The 21,744-nt window shown below is 33.9% G+C and overlaps 1 protein-coding gene across 6 annotated transcripts in view; it reads right to left on the reverse strand.

The window, feature by feature from the left end:
• SESTD1 (SEC14 and spectrin domain containing 1) overlaps window positions 1-21,744 on the reverse strand; it is a 143,452-nt gene that overhangs the window by 56,373 nt on the left and 65,335 nt on the right. For all 6 annotated transcript variants that reach the window (XM_001377461.5, XM_007494451.3, XM_007494452.3 and 3 more), the window contains 3 exons: window positions 21,369-21,477; window positions 17,775-17,865; window positions 12,915-13,028 (listed from right to left, as the gene is read on the reverse strand). In XM_001377461.5, coding sequence (XP_001377498.3) covers window positions 12,915-13,028; window positions 17,775-17,865; window positions 21,369-21,477 — 314 coding nt within the window. The remainder of the gene's footprint in view (window positions 1-12,914; window positions 13,029-17,774; window positions 17,866-21,368; window positions 21,478-21,744) is intronic.

The following is a 21,744-nucleotide window of genomic DNA, read 5'->3' on the forward strand; positions in this document are numbered from 1 at the left end:
TTTAAATTCCTTTTGAGAAGAATTTTAGGTTAAGAAACATGCTTCCTCTCCGAATCCAGAAACTGAACTTTTTGGAGAAGACACCATGAAGATGCCTCCAGGCCACAAGCTGCATGAGAAGATCAAGAATGAACTTTGGGTGTGGTTGATTGAACATTTAATTTGTATGTATACTCTTATGCCAAAGGGGACTGCCCCCTAACTAGTTTTCTGTCAATGCGCCTAGCAATCATAGGTTTTATTCTCTTTTCCTCTTATCCTCAAACTCTTGTAATCTTTAAGTTGATTATGTTTTCATGATCCTTTTGGGGAAACTGGTTTCCCAATAACAATCAAAGGGGAAAATGTAAAAATGGAGATTTGAACCCCAGACTTCAATCCCCAGACGTCCTTGGTATTTCCCAGAATTCCCTATAATCTCACCTGAGTCTCCACCTGGACAAGATCACAATTATTTAAAGGGCTCTCTACCTCTGAAGAGCTCTCTCTTCCTCAACTTGAAATATTACAACATGTAGTAATTAGGCTGTGAATGGGCTAATCAGCCCTAGGCACATGTCTTATTCATTTGTATCTTTGATTTCTAATAATCTTTCATAAACCTCATAAAAATAATATTTTTATTACTAGAGACTAAATTTAACTTTTACACTGCTCAGGGGTAAGCCATGCTAATATAATAAAAATGACAATTCTACATAAATTAATTTACTTATTCAGTGCTATACTAAACAAACTACCAAAAATTATTTTAATCTCATTCCATAATTCATCTGAAAGAACAAAAGATCAAAACTATCAAGGGAATTAATGAAGGGAGAAAAAATGAAGGTGGCCTAGCAATATCAGATCTCAAACTGTACTATGAAGCAGTAACCATCAAAACAATCTGGTACCGGCTAAGAAATAAAATGGTGGATCAATAGAATAGATTAGGGATAAATGATTAACAATCTAGTGTTTGATAAGCCCAAAGGTCACAGATTTTGGAATAAGAACCCACTATTTGACAAAAACTGCTAGGAAAACTGGAGAATAATTTGGTAGAAACTAAGTGTAGACCAATATCTCATAACCTATACTAAGATAAAGGCAAAATGGGTATGTGATTTAGACATAAAGGGTGATGCCTTAAATAAATTAGGAGAACACCAAATAGTTTACCTGTCAGATCTATGGAGAAGGGAAGAATTTATGACCAAATGAGATAGAGAACATTTTAAGATTTAAAATTAATAATTTTCACTATATTAAACTGTCAAATGTTTTGTGTAAATAAAACCATTATGACTAAGATCAGAAAGGAAAAAAACAAACTGGGGGGAAAATTTCATAACAAATTTCTCTAATGAAAGTCTCACTTCTCAAATATATAGAAAACTAAGACAAATTTATAAGAATACAAGCCATTCTCCAGTTAGCAAATGGTCAAAGGATATGAAGGAGCAGTTTTCAGATGAAGAACCAATAATCATATAAAAAATGTTCTAAATCACTCTTGATTAGAGAAAGGTAAATTAAGAAAAACTCTTAAGGTACCACCCCCTCACACCTATCACATTAGCCAATATGAGAAAAAAGAAAAATGATAAAAGTTGAAGGGGATGTGGCAAAATTGGGAAACTAATGCATTGTTGGTGGAGTTGTGAACTCATCCAAACATTCTGGAGATCAATTTGGAACTATTTCCAAAGGGCTATAAAACTGTGTATATCCTTTGATCCAGTGTATCCCTAAGAGATTAAAAAATAGGGGAGGAAGGGTCTATTTGCAAAAAACATATTTACAGCAGCCCTTTGTGAGGTGGCAAAGAACTGGAAATTATGGGGATATCCATAAATTGGTGGAACAGCTAAGCAAATTTTGGTATTTGATGGTCATGAGTGCCTTTTTGTGCTCTAAGAAATGAACAGGATGATTACAGAAAGATCTAGAAAGGCCCACATGAACTGATGCAGAGTGAAATAAGCAGAACCAGGAGAACATTGTATACAGTAATAACAATATCGTATGATTAACTGAAAGATTTGTCTATTCTCAGCAATACAGTAATCCAGGACAATTCTGGGGTATTTACAAAGCATGCTATCCACCTGAGATAGAACTGTTGGAGATGGAATGCAGATAAAAGCATTCTTTAATTTATTTGGGTTTTTATTTGGGGGTTTAATTTTATATGATTATTTTCTTACAATAGTTAACAAAATGAAAATGTTTTGCGTGATAATACATGTATAATCCAGATCAAATTGCTTACCATCTCTAGAAAGGGAGAGGAAAGGTAGGAAGGGAGACAATCTGGATTTTATAACATCAGAAAACTCATGTGGAAAATTGTTATTACATGTAATTGGAAAAATAAAATCTTTTAAAAATAAAAATAAAATAACACCATATGTTAAAATTTGATTCAATTGACTGTAACTTTTAACAGTCACATATGAAATATGCATGACAATTTCAAATGACAATTAATTTACCTGTTGACTACAGGTGTCCCTAATATATCTCAATTTGCCCAAAATGGGCTAAAATTGAATTAATTCAGGACTAAAATCTAAGTATAAAAATGGTTTTCCATTAGCAAGGTTTTAAAACCATATCCCAGAGACCTTTACTCTAGGATATAGTTTAAAGTATTATTATAAACCTTTATCACATGCTACTATTGTACCTTCTAATGTTTAGTTAAGTGGTATGAAAGATAAAGTGCCAAACTTGGAATCAGAAAGACCTGAGTTTGAATCTTAATAACACCTACCTCAGAGTGTGGTTGGGAGGACCATCTGAAATAATTTATATAAAGCGTACTAAAAAAACCTTGTTATTATTGTCAATGTGGAAATCTAGAAGTCCCCAGTTTATTTAGTTGGGAGGTAGAAACCCCAGGTTTTGACTTTGTCACTGGAAAGTTTTCCCCCTGAGGAAGGTCCTACTTCACCAAAGACAATAGACAATCCTCTTCAGGTGGGAGATAAACCCCATCAGAAGTGGAGTGACTCTTCTAGCCTCCAGAAGCCTTTCCCAACTTATCACATGATTGTCTGGTGAAGTAGGACCTTCCTCAGGGGGAAAACTCTCCAGTGACAAAGTCAAAACCTGGGGTTTCTACCTCCCAACTAAATAAACTGGGGACTTCTAGATTTCCATGTTGACATTATCATTACTTATTTTCTTTCCTCCCTTGGCTTCCATGACATAATACTTTCATGCTTTTTCCTCTCCTTTTCCTGTCCCTTTAAGTAGTTCTTCACCTTTATTTAACCCAATAAACAGGGGAATTCTCAAAAATTTCTAGGATTACTCCTTTTCTCATTCTACAAGCTTCCTTGGCAGTTTGATCTATTCACATGGGTTCAAATGTCAAATAAACATTATTTCCAAATCATGCCTCCATTCCCAAATCCCCAGAGCTCTAGCTGCATATTTGTCTTTTACATATGTCCATGAAGTTGTCATGTTGATACCTGAAACTTAATCTAAGCCTGGGCTCCTTAGATTCATTAAACCCTAATTACCCCCTACTTTCCTCTAACTACATCTCTGCTTCCAATAGCATCACTACTTAGTGTCTCTGGTTTATAACCTCAGTCACTTTTGATTTTTCCCTCCTACCAATCACAACACATCCAATCAGTAATAATGTAGCCTTGTTGTTTCTATACTTCTAACAGTATCTTTATTTGGCCTCATTGCCTTCAACTATCCTATCTCGAATACATTCTCTATAGTCTTGTTCTAGTATTCTACCTAAAAGATTAAACCTTCTACTGGAATCTCATTCTGTACTAAATAAAATATAAGCTTCTGAATATAGTACTCAAGAAACTGAATTGCACAGATGGAAGCTACCTTACTCAATTTCATCACAGAATACTAACCCTCTATGAAGTTAATGTTCTAGTCAAACTGGGTTCTTCTCAATTTCTTGTTCTTATCCTGCTATATTAACTTCTCCCTTTCTTTCTCTTTCCTGTGCACACACCCACATTCATCCTTGATATTTCTTAAGTCTCTTCCTTTCTATACAAGGTTCAAATCATATGCTACCTATTTATTCCATGAAACCCTTCCTTTCTCTTTCAACTTCATCTCTTATCAAGTGAAACTTATCTGTCTCTTCAAATTTCCTATAGTTCTTAATCTGAACTTTTCCTTGGTACTTATTGCATCCTTTCCTATGATACAATTATCTATATAATTGTTCTTAAAAGAATCATACTGTTTGTTCCTTGATGAAAAGGACTGTGTTGTATTTATATTAGTAGGTTTAGTACTTTAGCAGCCATGGTAAGTGCTTAATAAATATCTGGATATTTTTAAATTTAAAAGTATAAGTATAGGGGGCAGCTGGGTAGCTCAGTGGATTGAGAGCCAGGCCTAGAGATGGGAGGTCCTAGGTTCAAATCTGGACTCAGACACTTCCCAGCTGTGTGACCCTGGGCAAGTCACTTGACCCCCATTGCCTAGCCCTTACCACTCTTCTGCCTTGGAGCCAATACACAGTATTGACTCCAAGACAGAAGGTAAGGGTTTTTATTTAAAAAAAAAAAGTATAAGTATAGTCATGCCTGACATAATCAATCTGTCATGGATAATCATATATTCTTAATTTAGATTCTGGAAAAGCATTTTTATATTCCTCAGAAATCTCTAGTCACCTCTGTGCTGATAAGGTTTAAAAAGAGTGCAAGAAAAGCACCTCCTTTATATAGAATCAATCTGCTTGCTAAATTGAGTGCCAAGGACTCCCAATAAATAAATAACACTCCCAGAACACTTTCTTTCTTTAAAGGAAATCTATAAATATAACATGAAACTTGAAATATTTGTCCGTTTCATCTATGTCATACTTGACACAATTCTAGTTTATTTTTTTTAAATGACCTACTTTTGTGCTAGAGCACCCTCTTGTGTTGTAGCATCACTTTTAATACTTTTACATTCTTCCTTGCCCTAACTAATGTGGAAGCAATAGAAAAATCAATGAAGGGACATATATGTGGATAATGTCATTCTTTGAACTTGTATCCCAAAGTCTAGTATAGAGGTTGACTTAGAAAATAAGTGCTTAATAAATGCTTTTTGACTACTATTCTTTTTTTTTCTTTAAAATATGGCAAAGAATTGTAACTAGTTACTATTAACAGATGCTTTTCATACTTCTTGCTTTTCCTCTATCTTCCAATTCTTTATTTATGTGAGTTCCTTCTTAATGACTGCAATCACACCAGAAAATAGACAGAGCAACAGAAATGGTAAAATCCAAACACATTTACTTCATTTTTAGGGGTCCCAGGAGATGTCAGTCAATAAGCATTTATCAACTATGATATTGTGCTAAGCACCAGGGATACAAAATGAAGTAAAAGATAATTCTCTGCCCTTAAGAAGCTATTAATCTAATGGGGGACACAATTTTCCCACTTGTGAGAGAAAAAAACCTAAAGCACTCATTGCAGCCTATTTACCATCTCCTCTCTGAATCCCGAGCAGAAGAAATGGACTTAACATACATATAAATGTTAAATAATAACCCAAGGGACAAAACTATACCATCAACATCACAAGTAATATAAATTTTTTAAAATAGCTAATAAAGGTGAAGTACTGTTCACAGTATTGTAGGTCTATTGCAGAATTATATTTTCTAATGTGGTACACAAATACTTGGAATAATTATATATGCATGTATTATAAACATGTGTAAGCATATTTATATGTTAACATAGAATTATATATAATCATATGGTTCACAAGTTCATATACACCCTTGCCTCAAAGACAGGGATACCTTTATAAATAATGGTTGTGTGCTCCTGGGCTAGTTGACTTAATCTCACAGAGTACTCTAGGCAAATCTTTAAGATAATGAAATTTACAGAGATGTTATAGCCCTGCATTAGTAGGGGGAATTTCCTCATTTGGGAGATTCCCTATACCAATGTATTTATACTTATAGGTTCAATCTCTAACCTAATTAATCACATATATAGTTTTTAAAAATGTTTAGTTGGCTAAATGTGAGAATTATTTTAATCTGTCCTTTGGGGTGTGCTATGCCAAAGCTTTCCTTCACTACATGAAAAAAAGGTTGAAAAAATGCCGGATCCATAATCAGAATACTTAGGTTCAGATTCTAACTCTTGACATTTACTGGCTTTTGGCAAATAATGTCCCCTCTCTGGGCTTCAGTTCCCTTATTTATAAAGTGAAAGGTTTGAACCAGCTTACCTCTAAGTTTCCTTCCAGAGCTAAGTCTATACTTCAATAAAGAGTTATGCTCTGACTCTTTTAAGAATTGTGGCTTGATTATAATGGTTTTAAAGGAAAGATACATTAGAAAACTATACCTATACTTTAAATGATCCAATGAAAAGTCCCTTAAAGATTTAATTATATACCCTAAACTTTGAAATTATGGGACTATTTTTTCAATCACCAATAGTTAAAGAATGTAGCTAAGAATGCAAATGCAATACCTATTATGGTTACTTTTATTTTTTTTAGCTCCACTAACACTTGATGATACATTTGATCCATTGCTGCAATCTCAGGTCATTTTGGTCCCACTAATTACACACTATTTGAATCATTTTGGCTCTACTAACAAACCTATAGGGCTCTGAAGGAACTAAGTGTTCATGGCACCCTCAATAACTCTGAACTATGATAAGGACCGTACCTCCAATATCAAGCCAGGATAACATATGATGAACTTTCCAGAGATTGAAATGCCTCTATAATACTTGAAAGATCTAAAAGAATTTGCTAGGTTCTAAGACTGCAGTGAATGTCTGATATTGTGTACACACCAGACTTGAGTTTAGAGGAAATAAATGTTGGTGGCTCCCATGGTTCACTTATAGGTCAAGAATGTGGGGGAAAAAAGAACCAGAAACTTCCTTTATTAAAACTGAGACAATATTCACGTAGATTCTGAATATTTTGAGATTCAAAGAAGCATAACTGGCTGAGGGTTTATGGTTTTCTTTTTATTTGCTGTGGTGCTTTTTCAGCCACATTTAAACTAAAGGGGGAAAGCATTATCAAGTAATCTCAACGTTCAAAAGAAATATAACAGATTATAAATGACTTAATCAAAAGAACTATGCTAGATTTATTTACATTACATCAAATATGAGTGTTATTCATTCATTTTTAGTCTTCTTTTTTGTCCAGTACTTTAAGTTTAATTTAGTGACACTGAGTCACAGAAAAGATAGTTACCAACTAATAACACTGCTATCATAAGTACAGAGAATTATATACTATTCTAACTTAAATTATAGAGCAAGCTTCATAGAAATGACACAAAATTTTAAATTACATGCATAACATAGTTTGCTATGGACTAGCAATGGTTCACTTTACTTAATGAAGCTTATCATTAATAGAAACTTATAAGAAAACATATTAGCTGGAACTAGAATTGCTTAAGATGTTTAAAGGAGAAAACAACATTGTCCTATTAAACTGAAGACAAAAAATTTTAACCACAATGTAATTATAGTTTAAAACACTTTCCTCATTGTAAAGACATTCTATCCCCATTCTGATCCCTCATGATCTTTCCTAACCCTCCTAGCCTCTATCTAAATTCTTTAACTACCTCCACCGGAGCACCTTTCTCACGTCCTTAAATAGTTACTGCCTCCCAGGACCAGTGTCAGGCCACAATGACTTCAAAAGGAAAAAAACACTGTACTGGGTCATTTTCCTAGGTGCTAAGGTTACAATGACAAATTACTAATATCTTCAGTAGCATAGTCAGAGGGTTTCTCAACAATTGGAGGAAAAAAGGAATGGGGAGTCCCTTTATCATCACCAAGGTTGAAGACATTCCTAAAAAATCTAGGATGGAACTCCCAACTACTATTTATAAATAATGAGAACTTATACTATTAGTAGTAAAATAGATACTTCAGGTACATTTTGAGTACATTAGATACTTGTGTTCTGGCATGTTACAATTTTGTCTTCTAAGAAGATGGAAAAATATTAATGAATTCCAAAATAGTAAGTTATTTTGAAATAATCACTCACTGCAGTAAGATGGGAACTGAATAAGAAGGAAGGGGGCATCTAGGAAGCTGAATAGACTGAGAGCCAGGTTTGAAGAAAGAAGTTTGGGGTTCTAATTTGACCTCGGATACTTCCTAGCTATGTAACCCTGGGCAAGTCACTTAACCCTCATTGTCTAACACTTACTGCTCTTCTGCCTTGGAACTAATACACAGCATTGATTCCAAATTGCAAGAAAATGTTTTTTAAAAAAAAAAAGGAGATAGGAAATAAAAGAAAAAAAACTAGGATTCTTTATTTCATTATGAGAGTCTCACTGCTCCAGGTCCATCTCCATTTCCTTCCAGGGATGATCAGTGCTTCCACTCTTAACCTGGGCCCAATCTGGGAATTCTCTTATTGTTATTGTGACACCATTCTGGATGATCACCACATTAGCCTTAAAATGGCCATACAGTGATTACTCTTTTCAGAGCCACATTCTTAAATTTCAAATCGAGGTTAATTCCACTTAGTTCTCTACCTGGTCTTTGGAAAAAAGTTCTGGCATATTTCTACATCACTCTCTGCATTTAGTCATTTTTCCTATCATTCTGAAGCAACCTGCTATTGACCACTTTGATTCAGTTTAGTATTTATTAAGGGTCTTCTATATATAAGGCACCTTGATAGGCCAGTGTGCTGAGGATAGAAAAGCAACAAAACACCAGTCCTAGGTTACCAAGAAGCTTAACTTGTATTGTGGGGAAATACCATGGAAGCATAATATAAGAAAATTTGATCACAGAGAGAATATTAACCAAGGAAGGGTTAGGGGAATGGGAAGGGAGAAATAAGAAAAGTGTTCATGTAGGAAATAGCTCATGAGTAGAGCATTAATGGAAATGAAAGTTTCTAAGAGGCAGAGGTAAGAAGGGAGTACCTGTTGTGGACTTTTGATTTTTGTTTTTTTTGAGTAGTGGTTTTAAATGATTACAGGCAATACAGAATTATCAGAAGAGTTTACATATTAAAAAGATAGATCTTTATTTCAAAAAAGGAGGTCACTAAAATCACTGTACAATTTCCTAAAGATAATCCAGCCCTCTTTTTTTGTGAGCCAAGTTATTATTTATATAAGCAAATGTTCAAGACATATATATCAACAGAATAATTGGTAGCATTAAATATCTATAGAACTGTATAGCACTCCAGATTAGTATATCCTGCATTTTTTATTATTCACCCCATCAGTTAAAACACTTTAAGCATATACTTCTATCCCCAATATGTTGTTGTTTAGTTGTTTTTCAGTTGTGACCGACTAATCCATTTGGGGTTTTCTTGGCAGAAATAATGTAGTGATTTGCCATTTCCTTTTGCACCTCATTTTACTGATGAGGAACTGACACAAACAGGGTTGAGTGACTTATCCAGGGTCTCAAACCGATTTAGTGTCTAAAACCAGATTTTAACTCAGGAAGATGAGTTCCTGTCTTTGGGCTCAGAATGCTTAGTCATTACACCACCTAGCTGCCCTATCTCCAATATGTGCAAATGCAAATTATATATACAGATACACATATATTTATATGTATTAGGTACATAACATAAAAATGTGAATGAGTGAAATGATAAAATCAATGACATTAACAGCATAAAAACCTTTCTTTCTGGGGGGCAGCTGGGTGGCTCAGTGGACTGGGAGTCAGATCTAGACATGGCATGGTGTTCTGGATTCAAATCTGGCCTTAGATACTTCCTAGCTGTGTGACTCTGGGGAAGTCATTTAATCCCCACTGCCTAGCCCTTACCACACTCTTCTTTCATGTAACCAAACTATAGTATTGATTTTAAGATAAAAGGTAAGGGTTCTGTTCTCACTAACATGTTATAATTATTTTGTTGATATTATCAATATTTAAGCAATAATAATGTGATTGAGTATACTTTAACAATTCTAGAAAAAACCCTGAAACTCCTGGAGTGATTTGTAAAATAACTCTTGGTAATTAATTGAAAACTAATTTGATCAATGCTCTTGGCAAGGGAAGTGCATTTCTTTTTTTTTTAAGGTTTTTTGTTTAAAGATGCACAATATTTAAAAAAACAGCAAGTGTTAAGAGTAACTGAACACAGCTTTACAAAAGTTATGTTTCTCTGTGTGTGTGGACCAAAGTGTGAAAAAAAAAAACAAGCAAAAGTGAATTGCCTCTAATTCAATGCAGGCACAGCTTGATGGGTCTTTGCCCAAAGGGTAGAAAATAACTGCTCCTAAAAATTTTGTACACACTTTGGGGGTGCAAGTCTGAGAGAAAAGATTAAATCAAATCTACTATACATGTATCTTTTAGGCATTTCATGCTCTATATTTCTATCTCTTTACTGAGGAACAAGTTGTACAGAGAATTCACATTTATGATATGTGAGATTAGTAGAATTCAGCATTTTAACCATGTAAAAAAAGTCTAGTCCCCAATTTGGGGCTCTAATTTAAATGATTTTGCAATACCAGCTCTCTGAGCTCCCCAAACTTATGGAACACTAAAGATAAGAAAAACTCTGCACTGGTCCCATTAGAGTAAAACCTTATCACCTTTTGTTCTAGTAATTCATTAGGCCAATATTAAACTTTTCCTGCTGTTTCTCAAGTCCCTTGGTGTTAAAAGTCCACTTCCCCAAGGAGGAAGTCTTCTTCTGGAGAATAATAGGGAAAACCCAGGGCATCTTATCATCCAGACAGGATCCCAGATTTGATCTTCATTCCCCTTTTCTCCAAACATAATTGTAACCCAAATGGGAATTAACAAATTCACCAGGAAATATTCTAGATCAAAGCCACAGTTCCTATTTTCAACCTATTGTTGTCTACTTCCCTCTAGTCCACATCACTCTCTACCTAACTCCCTACCCTGTCAGCATTGTCATCTTTACTTTTGCTATTCCTCTACTTTTCTATAAGCTGTCTCTCTACCTTCAAGACATAATTATTGAAAACCAAGAGTGCATTCTTTAATTGTTTAATATAACATAATTTATTTTCTCCATTTTGCTTGTGCTGATGATCAAGTTTTTCTAAAACTATCATGGGGGCAGGAAGTCATTTAACTCCTTTTACCTATCCCTTGCCACTCTTCTGTTGTGGAACCAATACAAAGTATTTATTCTAAGCCAGAAGGTAAAGGATTAAAAAAATAAAAACAAACCTTAAACTCTCAAATGTTTTAGATAAATAATAAAATTAAAAATAAAATAAAACTATCAGTAAGAGCCAGAGAATACTCCTTCTAACTATACCTTAACTCTCCCTATTAACCTCCTTAATTAAGCACATATTGGGCTAAAGAAACAGTAAGGGCAGAGAGGGTTGGTGACACTTTCCTAATCTAATGAGAGGCCAAATGCCACTATAAGTACAATCCTTTATCTAGCTATTTAAATAACCTCAGGATCTCTATCTTCTCTGTGTCACTCTTGCCTCCACTTAAAACCACAAGGACACTGTGATCAAATCTTGCCAACTACAATAAATTACCTGGGTCAGGCCTACCTCATGCAAGTCCATTAATTCAGATTCAGAACTGTAATGTAATGAAACACTTGTGGTTCATAAAGTTAAATAAAAATAAACTTACGTGTTCTTGTTAGTTGGGATGAGGGATCATTTTGATAAGGCAATGTTGATGTTTGTAAACTTCTAATGACATTAGGTTGATTAAGAATGACCTTGACCAGAGAAAAGCCAGATTGGATGGCTTTCTTATTTTAAATAATATATCTCCAACTTTAGAGTGCAAGATCTTTAAGTATGATTTCATTTTTGTCTTTGCCTCTCCAGTACTTTGGACAGTGCCTGTCACTGTAAAAGCTTAATAAATACTTAATGAAAATTCAGGGAATTTTTGCTTCCATACCAAAATATACCAACATCATTGGTGATACTTTCAAAAATGACTAAACAAAGGTAAAAAATTCAGCTGAATTTTAACCTATCAGATTCTTTGAAAATTTGCCTTCCTAAGGTCCAGTATTCTTATATCATTTTTCCAAAATAGATGAAGTGGGTCAATCTAATAGCCATTGAACATGTTGAGTGCTAATTAGCTGGTCCACAAACTTCTAGGCTTTGATTAAATCATTACTTTTCTTTTTAACTCTTCAGTGCTCTCATATTGTTTTAAAACACTGATTGGCTACTTTCAACTACCTTGATGAAACATTAGAACTAACAATTAGTCTAAGAAAGGTGTAACTTCTAAAAGGTGCTATAATCCTGAAAAGATGAATACGTTTGTATTCAACTCTTGGCTTTGCTGAGATATAGAAAGATCATAATTTTCACAAGTCAAGTTAGGTGGTATAACTGCAATACATACTTATGTTTATACATCATATGCCACAGCTTTTTTCACATGTTATAAGCAAGGTCAATAAAATGAAATGATCAACACATATCACAATTAAACAAGTATAAGTAGTGAAGTGTGGAGTCTAAGATGTTTAGAATAACAATAGCTAACATTTAAATAATGCTTCAAGGTTTATAAAGTGCTAAAATAACTTGTTTTATTTATTATTCACTATGGTCTAGGTGGTTCAAGTATTTCCAATTTATACAGGGAAACCGAACTTCAGAAATTAAATGAACTTCCCCAAATAAAAAAGCTGATGAACATCCTCTCCTGCAATGGAAACCTAGATTTTCTGATCATTGGTGCCCTCCTCCTCTTTCCCACAGTACCAGGCTATTTCTTTAACATAATTTAGTGTCATTTCAAGGTTTTCTTAATTAGATGAATGCATGAAAAGAAAATACTTTAGTCAAAAAAAAAAACAAATCATTAAAATGACTTAAAATACCAAGGACATGAATTCATAAAAGTCATTATTATAGGAAAATATAAACTTACCTCAAAGCCAAGTCTATCTTTCTCTTTCCAAAAACAAAAATGTGTAACTTTCTTATCCCAAAATTCATCTGGTTTTACTACACAAACAAGTGATACCTCAGCTGGAACAACATTCTGCAAAATATATTAAAAATGGAATTCTAAATTACACATTTACACTAATATAAAAGCAACAGAAGACTGACAGAGAAGAATGCTATCTATATTATTACTGTTACTAGTGCCACTGGTCAGTCATATAACAATAAGCTATGCAATTAATATCATTTTTTGAAAAGATGCAAACTTAATACAATATTGGTCATTCCAAATTACAAAACATAATCAAGACAAAATTAAAAAGGCAAAGTGATTAAGATTTCACAAACCCAAATGATTTAGCAATGTTCAGTCAATTATCTTGGGAATTCATTCAACTAAGTTAATGAAGAAATACTGAGGTAAAACTCAAATACCTAAGAGTTGAAGAATTTTTTGTTTTGTAATGTGGATTTTATTTACATGGTTTAGAACAATATAGGGTTCCCAAAAGTATCAGTGCAGTTTAAAGTTCTTAATGTGCTAAAATTTTAGCAACATCTTTCTTAATCAACCACACAGTAGATTTTCTCTGGAATACATAACTTCAATTATAGAAACATTTCTATTTTGTACAGTAATTTCCTAAGTAAGATTTACTTGTTCAGAATAAAAGATGTACTAAATTTTATGAAATATATTTAGAAGAATAATTAGAATAAAAATGTTTCAGGATAATATGCCACTACTTCCCATTGCTATTATTTCTGTGCTCTGGTACCAAACTAAACAAGAGCTCACTTTTCCATAAGCTAGATCTTTAAACATTTGAAGAAAATGATCAGATAGCCCCTAAATCTTTTTAGCTTTATCTCAAGATCAGATTCCCAATTCCCTTACCATCCTTGATCAATCTGTCTCTTAGATTAACTCCAGTTTACAACATCCTTCTATTAACATTTTGAATGACATTTAATCAACTAACATTTCTGAGTGACAAGATCCAAAAAATATATACACACATATGTATATATTATACATATATATGGTGTATGTGTGTATAAAATCAGGTTAGAATAAAACTTTGAATCTAAGACTACATTTAGTAGGAAATGAATGTAAAATTCCTTACTTGTGAAAAATTATCTAAATTTTTCACTTAAGAGTTCACTTAAAAACAATTTAGGCATTTTAGTGAACTGAAATGAGTCAAGGCTAAAACCACTGCAACCAAAAGTTCTCATCTATGAGTTTTCTGAATCAGTTTTAGGATCAGTTTTTAGAATAAGAGAAGTGATAGTTTCGCTGTACTTTTCCTTGGTCAGAAAATATATGAAGTATTATGTTCAATTTGGAATGTTACATTTTAGGAAAGACATTAAAAGTTGCTATGTGGTAGGGAAACCCTTCTCTGCCCCACCCTACCTCCTCCCACAAAAACCAGAAAAGATAATGCCTGTTCTTAAGGAGTTCAAAATCTAACTGCAAAATCTATGTACAAAACCAATGAAAAAGGATAGATTAGAAATAACTAACAAAGGAAAAGCACTAGACTTAAGGGACATCAGGACAGATTTCCTGAAGAAAGTAAGATTTTAATTGGAATTTGAAGGAAGCCAGAGAAGTCAAACCAGTCTTAGTCCTTCACGCATCTCCTGGTTCTACTCCTTACTTGCTGACCTACTAGATGCTCTTTGTTTGGTTATTTCCTTTTTCAGCTGACTTTTCTGTGTCACCTTCTCTTTCAAGAGAGTCCAAGTTCCTTGAGGATGAGAACTGTTTTTTTTTAGTTTGTCTCTAGTCTAAGGACTTTAGGATAGTGCCTTGCAAACAGTGATCAATAAGATTAACTTGCTTAATGAGGTAGTAGGTTCACTATCTTTAGATTTTCAACTGGAAGTCTAGATGATCAGGTGGTATGCTATGGAGGATTTTTGTTCCCTTTGAACTCTAAGATAAGTGATTTTATGATTCCTAAAATCTTATATATTCTGAGTCAGGCCGGTAAAGTGTGGCAATAACCATCCTACATTCTGAAACCATGCCTCCTCTCTTTTTGCAGTCCAAAATCAAATTGATTTTTTGTGCGCTGCCATATCACAATCGTGTTAATGCACAGTGAACAGATGATACACTAAAGCCCTCAATCTTTTTCATATTTATCCAGAGACATCTCATACTGACAAAGTTTATTTTATCCAAGTTAAAAAATTCATATATTTCTATTACATTTCATCTTACTATATTCAGCCCATCATTTTGACTCTGATCTTTTTAGATCTTGTCATTCAAAAGGTTAACTATTCTTCCTAGCTTCATCTTACTTATAAGTTTAATAAGCATGTCTTTTATATCTTTGTCCAGCTCACTAATAAAAATGTTTAGTTGCACAATACTGAGAACATAGCCAAAGGGTACTCTATTAGACACTTCCTCCAAGCTGAAACTGTCCTTTGGATCCAGTCATTTAAGTAGTTCTGAATCCACCTAACAATACTATCATCACACTACCCTTACCCACTCTCCTTGTTTGGAAGTATAAGAAATTTTGTGGATAATTGACTTCAAAACCACTAGCTTTATCCATAAGCAGTGAACAATTGACCTTTGTATAATGCTGAGAATGTTAACTTTTTTTATTCTGATAGTGTATTTTTCTTTTTTTAATTTTATTTAATTAAAAGAATTTTTCCATAGTTACATGATTTATGTTCTTTCTCTCCACTCCTCCCACCCCCCTTCAGTAGCCCCTTCAGTGCAATTCCACTGGGTTTTACATGAGAATGCTAACTCTTATGGACCAAAGAGTAAGAGCTAGATCATTCATTAAATATATTTATGCTTTTTAATCATCAGTGATTAGAACTGAAAAAGCAACCCCTTTATTAATGGTATAGTTAAAGCACAATAAAGGGAAATATGCAAGGACATAGTTCATTGTTTTTCTAACAGTTATAATAAATTTGATGTAAAGTTAATGGTCAAGTAAAAATATTTTCAATTACAAGGATACTAATCCTTCTATTTTTCCAAATGAAATTCTATGCATTAGAACACTAAGAATAATCTTCTAGAGACAAGGACTTGACTTATATTGTTTAACATAAAGGAGTAATTCTGGCCAGTTTATGGCAGGAGAGGGAGAAGTGTGGCAGGCAGGGAGCAATGATATTAAGGGATAGGATCTTTATAACAGCCATTAAATCACCCATGCAGATTGTGTCTATGGATCAGGTTGCACTAAGATAATATTAATGGTAAAAAATTATTGCTAATCTACCTGCTTTAAGTTCATTTCTTGTTGTTTTACAGGTATTCAAGGCTTTCAAATCACCAGTCCAATTCTCTCATTTTAAAGATAAGGAAATTGAGCCCTAGGAAGGTTGTGACATGCTCAAGGTCGGAGTCAAGTTAACTCTAGTTTCATTATATTAATAGTAAAAGACTCATTTTCTATAAGAAATAACTAAATTCTACTCCTCTATAGAACCATGCAGATGCTTGATTGTCATTCAAAAGGTTAACTATTCTTCCAAGTTTCATCTTACTTATAAATTTAATAAGCATTCTTTTTATACCTTTGTCCAGCTCACTAATAAAAATAATTCTGAAATTCTATTGAAATTTTTGAGCAAGAGTTTCAAAGCTTCCCATTAATTGTTCCTACCCCTGTGCCTGACTAGTTTTATTCTTTGCTGCTCTCCAAAGCCCCTCTTCCCAATGGTGCTTTCATCCATTTAGAGAGGTTCTTGTCCTTGCTTCTTCTTTTATACTTCCCCAGGGTCTTCCAGTTTCAAAACTCCTTAAAGATTTTTCTCTTTCTCCAGGAACCTCTTCTAAGCAAATTCCTTGTCAAGCTATATCAGCATGACAGCCATTCTTCTCACCCCTGGGCTTACTTACTTACTTATGCTGTGTTCCCATGTCATTTATAAGCTCCTTAAGAAGGGACCTAATAAAATATAATACTTAGTAAATGGTATTGTCTGTCATAATCATAAGTGAAGGAGGCACAGAAGTAAAATAATTTTTCTCCTGGTCCCAAATAAGCTAAAATTAAAATTAAAAAATTAAAGTTCTCCTCACTCAGAACTTTATTTAAACATCTACTCTTAGAAAGAAGAAAATGTCAGGGGTAGCTGGGTAGCTCAGTGGATTGAGATCCAGGCCTAGAGATGAGAGGTCCAAAGGTTCAAATCTGGCCTCAGATACTTCCCAGTTGTGTGACCCTGGGAAAGTCACTTGACTCTCATTGCCTAACCCTTACCTCTCCTGCCTGGGAATTGATTCCAAGACAGAAGGAAAGAAGGAAAGAAGGAAAGAAGGAAAGAAGGAAAGAAGGAAAGAAGGAAAGAAGGAAAGAAGGAAAGAAGGAAAGAAGGAAAGAAGGAAAGAAAGAAAGAAAGAAAGAAAGAAAGAAAGAAAGAAAGAAAGAAAGAAAGAAAGAGAGAGAGAAAGAAAGAAAGAAAGAAAGGAAGAAAGAAAGGAAGAAAGAAAGGAAGAAAGAAAGGAAGGAAGAAAGGAAGGAAGAAAGGAAGAAAGGAAGAAAGAAAGAACTTTAAATTCTAGCTTCTTATTTAAAAAAAGTTTAAACCTCTTTTGCAATAGTAATTAGATTATAAAAAACTCAATAAGTCACAAATAATCATATGACTATTATGGAGAACTCAATGCTTTCTTTAAAGTTCATAGAATGTTGACAGAAATTAGACTTCATAAATATAGGGAATTCTAACTAGCTTGCTCCTTTTCCAATGAAATAATTCAGTCTTTACATTTCAGTACAAATAAGTAGCACTGCAAGATAAATAATTTACTCATACAGTAGAAAATTCAATTTACCTGTAACATTAAGACAACCGTTTTCACCACATTCCACTGTGACTTTCTGCCATCTACTATCACAGTAAATCCTCTAGCCTTACACTTCTCACTGAAATAAAACAAATGAAATATATGTGTAAAAACAAGAATCAGTTTTTAAAAAGAAATACATTTTAAAAATAAGTTACATAAAATGCAATTTTAAAGCTTTTCAAACATAGTGAAAAACAATCTAACTTGATATGAGTTGCAACAGATCACCTTAATTTTCAATTCTTTACCACTACCAAAAAAGATTGACATACATACATATTTTTAAATATATAGGTCCTTTTCCACTTTCTTTGATCCTTTTGGGAGTATAGACCTAGTGATGATACTGCTGAATCAAAGGTTATACAGAGTTCTATAATTCTTTCAGCATAGTTCCAAATTGTTCTCCAGAATGGTTGAACCAGTTCACAACTTTACAGTTTATTAATATATCAATTTCCCCTGATCCCCTCCAATATTTGTCATTTTTGATGGGGGTGAAGTGGTACCTCTTTCTTTAATTCTACCAAGAATTCTTTTGGGGCTTGGGTCCAATTTATATTTTTCTTTGAGGCTTTGGTTGTAGGTGTTATCACACCATTATCATCATCATATTCTTTTGAGACTGTACTTTGATTATCTTTGCCACTATAGTAGCCATTTATGGTTAGATTCTTTGTTGTTGTTGTTTGTTTGTTTGCTCATTTTTTCAGCCTATTTCTTGACTTCAAACTTTATAGTAAAGATAGGATCATCTCCGCTGGTGGGGAAGAGGCACTGTTCCAAATTTCAGGCTTTTTGGTGCTACTGTTTTCAGAGCTAGTTCTAGGAGTCTACAAGTTTGCAGGGATTCCAAGGTAGTGTGATCTGTGGAGAATTGTGGTCTCTGTTTTCCTGGTCTGCATTCTGTTCATTACTGAGGAAGATACCCACCCCCTCTGCAGCTGTAAGCTCAAGTGTTCCTCTTAGCCCTGGAACTGTTTCCAGGTGCCATGCTCCCTCATGAGCATGGCACTCTTCTCTACCCTGGAAGTGCATATGGGTAATAAAGTTGCCAATTAATGTCAGCTGCACCAGTGCCAATAAAGAGTCCCCTATAATCTCTTTCTGTTCAATTGTCTGACTCCCTTACCATCTCTGAGCAGGGAGCTCCTATAGCTGCATGCTCTCTGGGCCAGCACTCATTCAATGTCACAATCTCTCCTGCCAACCTCCTAAATTGTCTTAGATTGAAAATATGTCTCACCCCAACCTTTTGTGGCTCTGATGCTCCAAAATTTAATTTGAGGTGTTATATAGCTTACTGAATTAAACTGAACCAAACTGAAGATTAGAAAAAATATAGTAAATACTCCTCAATTCTATATCTACTAACCTTTGGTGGACCCTTTGGTATCTGGTTTATGACCTCACCACTCAGCTGAAATTGTACTCTGCAAAGTCATCAGTGCTTTCTTATATGCCAAATCCAAATCTATTATTCTTTTCTCATTCTAATTTTTAAAAATCTCTCTGTATCAATTGATATTTCGGAATACCTCTTCCTCCTTGATATTCTCTCTCCTCTGGATATTTATGACACTGTTATTTCCTTTTTCTACTCCTACTTGTATAACCATTCCTACTCAATCTCCTGTGTTGAACTATAATTTGTCATATTCCTCCCCCCTAACTGCAGGTGTGCCCTAAGACTGTCTTCATTTCTCTTTACACTCTCTTTTGGTACTCATCAGCTCATAATTATTATCTCTATGAAGATCACTTCTAGGTCAATATCCAGCCCTAGTCTCTCTCCTAAACTCCCAATACTATATCATCAACTGCCTAACTGGCATTTCACACACAGATGTCCTATAAGCCTTTCAGAATCAACATGTCAAAAACCAAACTAATTATCCTTGTTTAAAACTCACCTTTCTTCTTAACTTTCCTACCTCAACAATTCTTTTGATCAACTAGAATCATAACCTCAGGGTCATCCACACTCTTCACTTTCTCTCAACCCATATATCCAATCATTTTTCAAGTCTTATCAATTCTACCTTTGCAATATCCCTCCTCCTCTCATGCTTTACCTCTTCTTCACTGAAACAATAACATTGCCTCTGTGAAGAACTACTGTAGTTATCTCCTTGATTTTCCTTCCTCTCTAATCCATCCTCCACTCACCTGCCAAAACAATTTTCCTAAAACACAGATCTAACCACTCTACTCCCCTACCCAATAAGATTCAGTGGTTTCCAATTACTTCTAGAATTAAATAAGAACTCCTCGGTTTGGCATTTAAAGCCCTTTATAAATTGGCCCCAGCTATCTTTCTGACCTATGTATCCATTACTCCTTTTCACAAATTCTATGATTCAATAAAATTGGCAGTCTTGCCACTGCTTATATTTTTTACTTCATTGGACCCTTTGTACACTCTCTCAGTCTTCTACCTCTTCTTCCATACCTGGAATGCATGGTCTCAATACTTTAAGAACTCCGAAGCTCTAATTTCCTCCAAAGTTCAGTTCAAGTTGCATCTTTTAAAAGATGACTTTCTGATCTTCCAAGCTGACAATGCTACTCACACAAAAAATAACCTTGAATTTATCTGGTGTATGTATGTGTGTGTATGTGTGTATGTGTGTGTATGTATGTATGCATGCATGCATGTATGTGTGGGTATACATTTGTGCATTCTATGTATGTATGTATTTAAGATATATGTGTGTTTAGATAGGACATAAGGTCTTTGAGGGTAAAGATTGTTGCATTTCTGATATATCCCTGGCATATAGCACAGTGTCTAGTACATAACCAGTATTAGTATTTGATTAGATAATTGATGTAGGAGGATTTCCATAAATTACATAAAAGAACATTTTCAGCTCTCAGGAATTTCACTTTCTAATTTTTCCTGTTTCTTAATAGATAATTGTTTAAGAGTTATACCCTTTTCTTGTGGACAATAACATATTCTGAATTTATAAAACAATGTTTAAAAAATTAGGCATAATAATTTTCTCACAACACCAGTAACACCCTACAATATTAAAGGAAGCAATAAATTTCTTTTGCATCCAATTTCTTATATATGTAAAGTATAACTCAATAGAAATTTAGTAAGAAATGTTACTTATAGAACCCATATGATTTTAAGAAACTATGTGTTAAATCCCCTTGAATAGCATATAATGCTTTTATAATTAACAATGTTTCTAATTCATCTGTTGGAAATATTGGCTTTATTTTACTTTTTAAAAAACTTTTAAATCACAAAGACATATTTTATGTTGCTAAGAGAACAGGTAAGATCTTGAGTTTACACTTTAAAAATAAACATACTGGAATCAGATAGAAAACTCAGTAGACAGAGCATTGGGACTGGAGAAAGGAGGTACTGGGTACAAATCTAACTTCAGATACTTCCTAGCTGTGTGACCCTGGGCAAGGTACTTCACCTACATTGCCTAGCCTTTACCATTCTTCTGCCTTAGAACAAATCCATAGTCTTTAAGAAATAAAAAATAAACTTATTTTATCAGTAAATAAGTGAATTTACTAAAGTTGAAAAAATGACACCTTTCAAGTCACCTTGGAATGCTGAGAAGATAGTCTAAAGTAACACTCAATTCATCCATATTTGTCTGTTCAAGGCATAATGGAATGGTCAGAATGAGGCCACTTCTTCTGTCCTTTCCTCCTGATAAAGAAAAAAAATTACATGATCTTAGCTTAATTGACACTATAGCATTATAGGAATAATTCATTTTCAACACAGCTATGCTCTCATAAAGATAAATTTTTTTCCTCCTTTTGGAGAGGAAAGGGTATGGATGTAAAGAACTCTCAATATAGGAACTACATTACTCATGCAGATTAGCAACTAATTTATTACTTACATTTAGAGGGAAGTAATTGGGGCATTACAAGATAAACTGATTTGTCTGTACTGAAATAATATGTTAGA

Source organism: Monodelphis domestica, chromosome 4 (assembly GCF_027887165.1).
Source record: "Monodelphis domestica isolate mMonDom1 chromosome 4, mMonDom1.pri, whole genome shotgun sequence".
In the NCBI taxonomy this organism is placed as follows: domain Eukaryota; kingdom Metazoa; phylum Chordata; class Mammalia; order Didelphimorphia; family Didelphidae; genus Monodelphis; species Monodelphis domestica.